This window comes from Bufo bufo, chromosome 8 (assembly GCF_905171765.1).
Source record: "Bufo bufo chromosome 8, aBufBuf1.1, whole genome shotgun sequence".
Taxonomy (NCBI): Eukaryota; Metazoa; Chordata; class Amphibia; order Anura; family Bufonidae; genus Bufo; species Bufo bufo.
The window spans coordinates 173,484,320-173,495,696 of NC_053396.1; the positions used below are offsets into that span (position 1 = coordinate 173,484,320).

Genomic DNA, 11,377 nt, shown 5'->3' on the forward strand with positions numbered 1-11,377 from the left:
GCCCTAACCGTTTTAATGGCTAGGGTAGCGCTAAAGCCCGCCCATCAGTACCGGTGACGTCACCGGGCTTCCTGGCAGCCCCATGTAGAGCCCGGTTCGTCACCGGAACTCCTGAAAATGCCTTTGCCCTGCGCGATTTAGCGCAGGGCAAAGGAGAGCATCGGAGCATGAACTGCTCCGATGCTCAAGTCAGGGGGGCTGCTGGGGTGAAAATGGAGGTATGTGCGGATTCAACTCTGAACCCGGACAACCCCTTTAAGCTTTCTAACAATAGATCAATCTATGATAGAATATCTCACTTCATGTAGTTTAAAGTGTAGAGTCAGAGAATCTGTAAAAAAAAAAAATATATATATATATATATATATATATATACAGTACAGACCAAAAGTTTGGACACACCTTTTCATTCAAAGAGTTTTCTTTATTTTCATGACTATGAAAATTGTAGATTCACACTGAAGGCATCAAAACTATGGCATCCACACATGTGGAATTATATACATAACAAACAAGTGTGAAACAACTGAAAATATGTCATATTCTAGGTTCTTCAAAGTCGCCACCTTTTGCTTTGATTACTGCTTTGCACACTCTTGGCATTCTCTTGATGAGCTTCAAGAGGTAGTCCCCTGAAATGGTTTTCACTTCACAGGTGTGCCCTGTCAGGTTTAATAAGTGGGATTTCTTGCCTTATAAATGGGGTTGGGACCATCAGTTGCGTTGAGGAGAAGTCAGGTGGATACACAGCTGATAATCCTACTGAATAGACTGTTAGAATTTGTATTATGGCAAGAAAAAAGCAGCTAAGTAAAGAAAAACTAGTGGCCATCATTACTTTAAGAAATGAAGGTCAGTCAGTCAGCCGAAAAATTGGGAAAACTTTGAAAGTAAGGGCTATTTGACCATGAAGGAGAGTGATGGGGTGCTGCGCCAGATGACCTGGCCTCCACAGTCACCGGACCTGAACCCAATCGAGATGGTTTGGGGTGAGCTGGACCGCAGAGTGAAGGCAAAAGGGCCAACAAGTGCGAAGCATCTCTGGGAACTCCTTCAAGACTGTTGGAAGACCATTTTAGGGGACTACCTCTTGAAGCTCATCAAGGGAATGCCAAGAGTGTGCAAAGCAGTAATCAAAGCAAAAGGTGGCTACTTTGAAGAACCTAGAATATGACATATTTTCAGTTGTTTCACACTTGTTTGTTATGTATATAATTCCACATGTGTTAATTCATAGTTTTGATGCCTTCATAGTCATGAAAATAAAGAAAACTCTTTGAATGAGAAGGTGTGTCCAAACTTTTGGTCTGTACTGTATATATATATATATATATATATATATATATATATATATATATATATATATATATATATAAATTATAATATATCTTTCTCTGAATGTGTGCTAAGTAGACTGATTCATGGCCGTCAGAATCCAAAGGGATCCGTGTGGTATTTTAATCCTATAGGAATGTTGAGGTAAATATCCTGTCTTATGGGATTTTTAATAAGACCTTTTGGATGGGCGTAATAAATGCAGAAATGAAGCTGATAACAGCTGACTTCTCATAGACGCGTCCACCGCCAACCAAAGTGGAGAGACCCCTATGCTATGTATAGAGCTCAGGTCACTTTAAATTATTCTTGCTATATATAGCTACATAATGGTCTAATTTACTCGCTATAAATAACCTTTAGAAGATTCATTGGCGTGTGATATAAGATAGGATGGCAAATAAATTTAACCCGCAGTGACAACTGTGTGCTTGGAAATTGCGTGACTTGAAACTGGATGACCTGTTGCAACTGAAGACATCTGTGTTGGTCCCATGTTCATATGTGCCCGCATTCCTGAGAAAAATTATGTTTTAATATATGCAAATGAGACTCTAGGAGCAACGGGGGTGTTGCTGTTACACCTAGAGTCTCTGCTCTCTCTACAACTGCCTGAGCCTCTAGGTGCAATGCCAATGCCCCCTTTGCTCCTAGAGGCTCACTTGCATATATTAAAACTTCATTTTTCTCAGCAACGTGAGCACGTATGAGCATGGGACCAATACAGATGTCTTCAGCTACCCAACATGAATAAAATTTGTAAACCTTAAGGTCACCATGCACATTAGATAGAAGATCGATGCTTGAGCAATCATCTGGTGAATGATGGTTTCACTGATTCGGACAATTGCAAGTCAATTTTGCCCCCCGTCATTTAAACTTGCCGTACATTTTCATTCACATCTGGTAAGGACAAATTATCTTTTTGAGAAAGTTCTAGGAAGATTCTTTCATGGTAAGATCATTCATAGTCTACTAACTATTTTGAACACCACTTCGTTCCACGCAATAATGGTCTGTCATCAGTTGGCTAAAACAATCAATCATTATAACACTTCTGACATAATCTGTTTTGATCAGCTTTAGTCAAATGTGCATGGCCACCCTTATTCTTATCTTGGCCCTTCTATGTCTCTACTATGGAAGACATATTTTGCAAAACCTAAACCAACCGTGGTTTTACCAAACCAAATTTAGATTATGGTAGTCTAAGGCCTCTTTCACACTTGCGTTGTTGGGATCCGGCATGCACTTCCGTTGCCGGAGGTGCCCGCCGGATTCGGAAAAACGCAAGTGTACTGAAAGCATTTGAAGACGGAACCGTCTTCCAAATGCTTTCAGTGTTACTATGGCACCCAGGACGCTATTAAAGTCCTGGTTGCCATAGTAGGAGCGGGGAGCGGGGGAGCAGTATACTTACAGTCCGTGCGGCTCCCGGGGCTCTCCAGAATGACGTCAGAGCGCCCCATGCGCATGGATGACGTGATCCATGCGATCACATGATCCATGCGCTTGGGGCGCCCTGACGTCACTCTGGAGCGCCCGGGGAGCCGCACAGACTGTAAGTATACTGCTCCCCCGCTCCCCGCTACACTTTACCATGGCTGACAGGACTTTAGCGTCCCGGCAGCCATGGTAACCACTCTGAAAAAGCTAAATGTCGGCTCCGGCAATGCGCCGAAATGACATTTAGCTTAAGGCCGGATCCGGATCAATGCCTTCCAATGGGCATTAATTCCGGATCCGGCCTTGCGGCAAGTGTTCCGGATTTTTGGCCGGAGCAAAAAGCGCAGCATGCTGCGGTATTTTCTCCGGCCAAAAAACGTTCCGTTCCGGAACTGAAGACATCCTGATGCATCCTGAACGGATTTCTCTCCATTCAGAATGCATTAGGATAATCCTGATCAGGATTCTTCCGGCATAGAGCCCCGACGACGGAACTCTATGCCGGAAGGCAAGAACGCAGGTGTGAAAGAGCCCTAAGTTCAGTTATTTCAAATGCTATGTTACATTCTGCTATACTGGCTGTCAGTCCCACCTAACCCAGAAGGCATGGCCACCGGAACACTCACCCTTTCAGTAACTCAAGGATGAGAGCGGCCTATTTTTCCTCCTATTGTTTAGTCTTCTGCATGTTTGATTTCTTTCTGTGTTTTCTCCTCTGCCTGCTGTTCCTAGGTCGTGCATCCTCTCACTGGCTCTTTAAAGGGCCAGCATGTATGTAGCCCAATCTGTTCCCAGCCAGTGGCTGTTGTCCTTGTTTGCTATAAGGCACCTTCCTCTCTGAGATCGTACCTGAGCAATAGGTTCTCTAGCTTGCTAGTCCTGGCAAAGTTGTGCTATTATTCCATTTTGATTACTTGTTCTTGACCTCTTCCTGTTTACTGGATTGGCCACTCGTCTGCCTGACCTGACTACTGCCTAACTCCCTTATTGACCCTAAGCCACCTACCCTAACCTATTGCCTGCATACTGGATTGAATGAACTCTTCCTGCCTGTCCAGTGACCACACTCAAGCTTGTCTCCTCGGTGCCACTCATTGATGTCTCTTGACCTACCTGGGTCAGCGGTCACTGAACATAGACTATTTCACGAGGTAGGGAACTAGTGGTTCCCCTGCCGCAGAGTCCAGATCCCTGTGCAGGGGTTAAAAAGTGAAGATTGGGGAGGGAGCGGGTTAACATCCTTAGAAGTAGCTCTAAGCCACATATGTTCAGTGACACAGTTGGTCTAAACCCGCTTTGTGACATGTTCTAGTCAATGGGAAGCTTCACATGCGTAAAATAAATTTGAAATCCAATCAATGATAGATGATGCTCATTGGGTCATGTATACAGAACGAGTAGAGTTGCGCTGTATATTTGGTTCATTATAATGATATTTCCAGGAGCAGATGTGGTGTGGGACCTTCTGCAAATTGAAGCCAGTTGATGCATGGACAGAATAATGTACCACTGTACCATGCATGACGTAGACCCGTCATGTTGAATCTCTTCTGTTCTTTATCCGGATAGGATATGAATATTCTGGTATATACTATGGGACCTGATTTCAGTTACAGCTGAACATAAATATAATCATTGCAAGACTCCTTCGCACGCTGTAATCCCAGTCTACAGAACAGATTTTAACTTGTTTAATGTTACTAAGCTTTGCCAGAACTTGTGCTCCTCTATCCTGAAATGCCTTATGGGTTTTAAAGTAAAGCCTCTACTTATATCACGCAACCACAAGAAACTCCCATGTTATTATATTGCTATGGCTGACCATCATTTATTTTTAACGTGCATCTGGCCTCCTTGGTTTCCAAATGTACACGTGTATAGTCTTTCCCTCACCGCACCATAATCTAGTGAACCATCTGCACGTGTAATCCAAGTTAGAAAACACACAATATGGCTTCTTTGTGGAAAATAGCTCATATAGCCTTCATTGTGTGTAAGTGTTTACCCTGAGGTAATGTGCGTGTCTACCATGCCAAGGGGAAAAAATACATGTCTGTGCAATATAGACAGAGGTACATTCAATTATTCACTCTTCTCCACTCCTGTTGAACATCGCAAAAGTGTTTCTTCCAAATGTCTCGTCCATGATTTGGTTTTCAGTGCTTGAATCCATCCTTGATGATACTGACCATCCATCATCTTCTTGTTTTGTTGGACTCCTTGTATCAAATGGTCTTCTCATAATATGTTTTAAAGGGGTTGGCCTATCTCATACATTTGGGGGCATATCTCTAGGATATGCCCCCAATCTCTGATAGGCCTCTGAGACCTGCACCTATCTGTAGAATGGAAGCAGCAACTTGAAAGAGAGTGGACTGCATTTGGCGTCCGCCCTTTATTCATTTCTATGGGAAAGCAGAAAATGGCTGATCAGTGCGCTCGGCTGATTTCGGAAGTAACATAGAAATGAATGGGAAGCTCACTGTGCAAGCGCGGCCACTGCTCTATTCACTTCTATAGGGCTGTACATCTGCTATTGGGAGTCCAATTGGTGGTCCTACTGTGTGATTGAAAGTTAATTTTCTCAGTGTGTAAAGCCATACAGGGAATGCTGTCAACCACAGAACTTATAAGAAACTTCGATAAATAAATGTTGAGTTATACTAAATCTTTTCTCACAAAAGTATACACGAGTTTGCTCACCCTGCTCTATAACTTGCTGCCTGCAGATACCATAGGACAATATGCTCAGAATGACAGGTTCCCTTTAAGATGGTTGGAACAGTAGTTAATCGTATTCATTCAAAGTCTATATAAACAAATGTAAGCTTATTACACTCCAAAAAAGATTTACAATTAATTTTAACTTTCTTTCTTTTAGGCTATCAACATGTATTATGAAGATGAAGATGCATTTGAGCTTGGCCACCACATAACCATGCAATGCCAAGACTGCTTCTAAAATATTCTATGGGTACAGTCAGAATCCGTAGAGGATTCAGCAGAACATTCTGGAGCTTGGGATGGGAAACTACAGCAATATTACCTGCTCCATCGATGACTCTTTTAAATACAACCTTTATGGTGTGGTTTATAGTGTAGTATTTGTCCTGGGATTGATCACAAACTGTGCTTCCCTCTGCGTCTTCTGCTTCAAAATGAAGATGCACAATGAGACAGCCATTTACATGACCAACCTTGCCGTGTCTGACCTACTGTTTGTGTTCACTCTTCCTTTCAAAATATTTTATAATTTCAACCGCCATTGGCCCTTTGGAGACACCTTGTGTAAAATATCAGGCACGGCATTCTTGACCAACATCTACGGAAGCATGCTTTTCCTTACATGCATCAGTGTGGATCGATTTCTGGCAATTGTCTACCCATTCCGTTCCCGAACCATTAGAACAAGAAGAAATTCTGCCATAGTTTGTGCAGGGGTTTGGATTTTAGTACTGAGTGGAGGTATTTCTGCATCTCTTTTCTCTACCACCAATGTGTCCAACACAACCACCACTTGCTTCGAAGGTTTCTCCAAAAGCATCTGGAAAACCTATTTGTCAAAAATCACCATGTTCATTGAAATCGTTGGATTTCTTATTCCTTTGCTCCTCAATCTTACCTGCTCCTCTTTGGTTTTAAGGACACTGAGGAAACCAGCAACCTTGTGTCAGATTGGAACCAACAAAGAAAAAGTTCTGAAGATGATCATCGTCCATATTGCCATCTTTGTTGTGTGTTTTGTGCCGTACAATTCGATCCTGTTTCTTTATGCTTTGGTACGTTCACAGGCGATAGCGAACTGCTCGATTGAGAGATTTGCACGGACAATGTACCCAATTACCTTGTGTATCGCAACGACAAACTGTTGTTTTGACCCCTTTGTATATTATTTCACTTCTAAATCTTTTCAAAAGTCCTTTAACATAAACCCGCTAATAAAGATGGATAACCTGTTCAAGATTGACTCGGCAACAAAAATTGCTCTGCCAGTAACACATGAGGAACTAACCGAGCAAATGAACATTAACAATGGAGGGGATTTGATGTCAGAGTCTAACTTTAAGGACTAGAGTTCTATGTAATGGTATAAAATAAGACAAAACGTCTAATGAATGGAACTATAATTTATGAAGGACGCTTCGAACCCTGTGGTCAGTATTATAGTTGGAATTAATGTGTATAAAAATAGAAGTTTTAATTTAAATAGATATATATTGTCTGGCATACTGTAAAAAGTTCACAAAGTTTTAATGTTTTTGTGTAAATACTCATTATGAAGTGTTGTAGATGTATTTGTCCCAAATTGCCAGTGTTTCAGTATTTACACCATTTGAATGTCAACAAGAGAAAAAAAGTACTAAAAAATTATTACACACGCACATATGGTGGCTGCTGTTATTTGTCATGACTTCGCAGGTTGAATTTTAAGAAAAGCGAATTGCCACAATTTTCGGACTATATAAGGCGCACCTAGGATTTAGAGGAGGAAAATAAGAAAACAATATTTTTTTTAGCAGACCTCAGATCACACCCCCAATCGTCATCGGACCCCAGAATCGTACCCCTAAGCCCATCGGACTCGGAGTAGACTCTCCAATTTCCTTCAGCCTCAAATCCCTTGCCCTTGACTCTGTACGCAGGCATGACACAATGCACAGCGGGGCGTGGAAGAAGATGAGGGAAGGTGAGTAGAGCCAGTGCAGGACTGTCCTCACCACTCCCTGTGTCACCTGCATACTAATAACCGCTTCCATAATGGAAGAGGTCTTTAGCATTTGGGCCATAAGGCCGCTTTCACATGAGCGTGACGGATAAGGTCCCGATGCGTTCAGGGTGCATTCAGGGAAACTCGCACCAATTTGCAAGCAAGTTCAGTCAGTTTTGTCTGCGATTGCGTTCAGTTTTTTCCACGCGGGTGCAATGCATTTTGATGCATTTTTCACGCGCGTGATAAAAAAAAATTGAAGGTTTACAAACAACATCTCTTAGCAACCATCAGTGAAAAATGCATTGCATTCGCACTTCCGGATGCAATGCGTTTTTTACTGAATCTCCATTCACTTCTATGGAGCCAGGGCTGTGTGAGAAATGCAGAATATAGAACATGCTGTGTTTTACATGCAACGCAGAACTGATGTGTGAAAAAAAACGCTCATGTACACAAACACATTGAAATGACTGGGTAAGGATTCAGTGCGGGTGCAATGCGTTCACGTCACGCATTACACCCGCGCGGAAAACTCGCTCGTGTGAAAGGGGCCTAAGACACACTTCTATTTTCCCTCACTTTTGAGGGGGAAAAATGTGTCTTCTAGTCTGAAAAATACGGTACTGAAGATCTGGTTATGTAGTTACAGAAAATTTTACTTTATCCTTCGATGTGAGATGGAGCTTCTCATATCCTCACACATTAATCTTAGACATTTGTTGTCAATACACCCCACATCTAATGACTATAGGTGCTTTCAGGCCTTCTCCACAAGGGGCTAGCAAGATTGGATTTTTCTAACCCACTTGTATTGCTCTTCTCAGATGTCCGTTGCGTTCGAGGTCCTGGCAACTCTACTACTGCCACATAATATGCATTTTCTGCCAAATGTACAGGTTTGTTAATAGAAAGATTGCGTATTTGTAAGCAACTAGCCTATGTCTGCATCCCATCAGTGGGCTAATGCAACAATTACGTGAGAATTAGGCCTCATGCACACGACCGTAGTTATGGTCCGCATCCGAGCCGCAGATTTTGCGGCTCGGATGCGGACCCATTCACTTCAATGGGGCCGCAAAAGATGCGGACAGTACTCCGTGTGCTGTCCGCATCCGTTACTCCGTTCCGAGGCCCCGCAAAAAATATATAGCATGTCCTATTCTTGTCCGTTTTGCGGACAAGAATAGGCATGTCTACAATGGGCCGCCCGTTCCGTTCCACAAATTGCGGAAGCAACACGGGTGGCTTCCCTTTTTTGCGGATACGCGGAAAACGGCACGGTCGTGTGCATGAGGCTGAGTATGGGTGAATACACATCTCACTACAGGGGTGTAGCTAGGGGGAAAACAGAGCATATACCCCTGGTGCTGAGTACCATGGAGGTGCCAACAAGCTTTTTTTCCTTAGCCAAGATATTTAGATACAGGTATAGATCAACAAGGTGAACTGAAAGTAAGCCTAGCTACGGCTCAACTGTCTACTTAATCAACAATAGAGGTTTGTCATAGCGGCACTCCGTGCCTGCCACTGGCTTCATCAATCACCTAGCTGCTGCTTGGGGCTGGCAGCCAGACTCTTGTGTTCTGTGCTGCAGGCCGCAGTGTAGCTGCTAGGACTCTTCATGTGTGTATATTCATTGAACCTCACCTTAAGGCTCCATTCACACGTCCGCAAAATGGGTCCGCATCCTTTGCGGAATGGGTGCGGACCCATTCATTCTCTATGGGGACGGAATGGATGCGGACAGCACACAGTGTGCTGTCTGCAGCCGCAATTGCGGAGCGCGGCCCAGATTTTGGGTCCGCAGCTCCGCAAAAAGATAGAGCATGTCCTATTCTTGTCCGCAGCTTGCGGACAAGAATAGGCATTTCTATGGGGGTGACGGGCTGGTGTGTTGCGGACCCGCAACACACCACGGACGTGTGAATGTAGCCTAAAGAAGTTAGTTAATTCCCCTTTTTGCTCTGTGTGCAGCTTCTTCACTAATGAGCTAATCGGTTTTCCTTTATATGCTGGGCTGTTTGTTTCATCCCTTGCTAGACCCTGCAAAAGATCTATAAACCATGTGTCTGCCTGTGTACTGACTTCTGCCTAATTCTTGAATTCCGACTCTCTGCCACCTGAACTTACCCGTGCCTGTTCACGGTGCTGACCCTAAGCCGCCTGCCCTCACCTCTGGACTTATTTTATAGATTTGCATGAATTGCCCGTGCTGACCTCCGCATATGAGTATTGCCTAATATCTTGGCTTCACACTGGTGTTTCTGATCCCTGTGGGTCTGCAGCTGCCCACTCTAGTTGGTTGGCAATAGCCATAACAATGTCCTCATAACTTTAAAAATGCTGCTATTGGTAGGTACTTTAGAAGACCTCTACAGTATATGAAGGTAGGTATAATAACATGCTGTATTTTGTATGCTTTAGGGTATATTCACATGCAGCACATTTGTTGCAGACATTTCAGCGATGTCCCATTCTTCTGAATGGAGGTTTTAGAAGTCCATGTGCTTGCTGCAAACAATAACCTGTTTGCTACATAACATACATTAATAGTGTCAGACAGAATTTTTGTTAATTCAGAAAAATGTTTATTAGTGGGACTGACCGCATGAATCAGTGGGGTGTTCATAATTATATAAAATGGAGCTTCATCTACACACACACACACACACACACACACCATGCACATAGAACATAAAGGGACCCTTCTCTGGGTGCAAGCCTTTCATTCTTCTGCACATTTCTCTCAACAAGTAAACAGTCGGTGCATGGGTTCTCATTAAAGAGATCTAATATTTGTAAGGATAATTACCTCCAGTCAATGGTCCATGGGAAAAAGTATGCAAATTTAGCCCCTATAAAAACAAGAGTAACTCCAGTGGAAATTTATAGGCCGCAACGAAAAGCAGAACTACTGCTTCTTGCTTCTAACACATTCTATGTCCTCTGACTGATGTGATGCTTTGGGCCAGAATTAAGGGCCAAGGCTTCAAATGTCCAGTAATGTTGATACCCAACATTTTTTTTTTAAAGACACCTGTAGCATATGGTATTTTATTATTATTTTTTGGGTGGTGGGGTCAGTTGGTCACTTAAAAAGTATTAGTATGGAGCGAAGGGTCCTTATACACATTAGTTTTGTCTGCCTTTTTTATTTTTTTTACCAGCAAAAAAAAACAAAGTCCTAACCATAATAATCATAAAAAGCACTTGCACATGTTTTTTATTTTTTTTTACCGGCCACCTGCATTTTTTAAGGAGTTTTTCAGGCATTTTTTTTTTTGCAAACAGTATGTTTTGCATATTAGGGTTTTCTTCATTGCATTTTTGTTTTTTATAGAGAAGGTAAAGTGGAAACACCTGAAAAAGCTACAGCATGCTTTACTTTTGAAAGTAGCCAATTAACAAAAATACTAGTAGCAAAAAAAAAAAAAAGGCTATTGTGTCTTGCGTTTCCCATAGACCTTTAGCTGACATCTGGAGCCAGTGTTTTTACAGCAAAAAATGCAGGTGCAAAATACACCATTTACGGTAAAATCAAAAGTGCTGAAATAGATCAACAACAGTTTTGCCTAGAAGGGAAATGGGGTTACTGCGAGTCATAATTTATCAATATTGTTAATTGATAATTTGAATGTGAAATTAGAGTAAGAAGCTTCCAATCATTATGATGACAGGTGTGAGTAGGCGACCTGTTTTATTTAAAGAACAGACATCTATCAAAGTCTGATCTTCACAACACATGACCACTGATATTTCTGAGGACCTCAGAAGATGATTTGTTGATGCTCATCGGGCTGGAAAAGGTTAGAAAACCATTTCTAAAGAGTTTGGACTCCACCAATCCATGGTCAGGCAGATTGAATACAAATTGAGGAAATTCAA

General features: G+C 42.4%; 1 protein-coding gene across 5 annotated transcripts in view; it reads left to right on the plus strand.

Moving 5' to 3' along the window:
• Positions 1–7,160, plus strand: part of LPAR4 (lysophosphatidic acid receptor 4) — a 94,720-nt gene extending 87,560 nt beyond the window's left edge. For 4 of the 5 annotated variants that reach the window (XM_040405724.1, XM_040405725.1, XM_040405723.1 and 1 more), the window contains exon 2: positions 5,663–7,160. In XM_040405724.1, coding sequence (XP_040261658.1) covers positions 5,805–6,854 — 1,050 coding nt within the window. In that variant the 5' untranslated portion in view covers positions 5,663–5,804 and the 3' untranslated portion in view covers positions 6,855–7,160. Of the gene's footprint in view, positions 1–3,911; positions 3,933–5,662 lie in introns of those variants that run through there. The other variant, XM_040405726.1, reaches the window with a different exon arrangement.
• Positions 7,161–11,377: the final 4,217 nt, after the last annotated feature.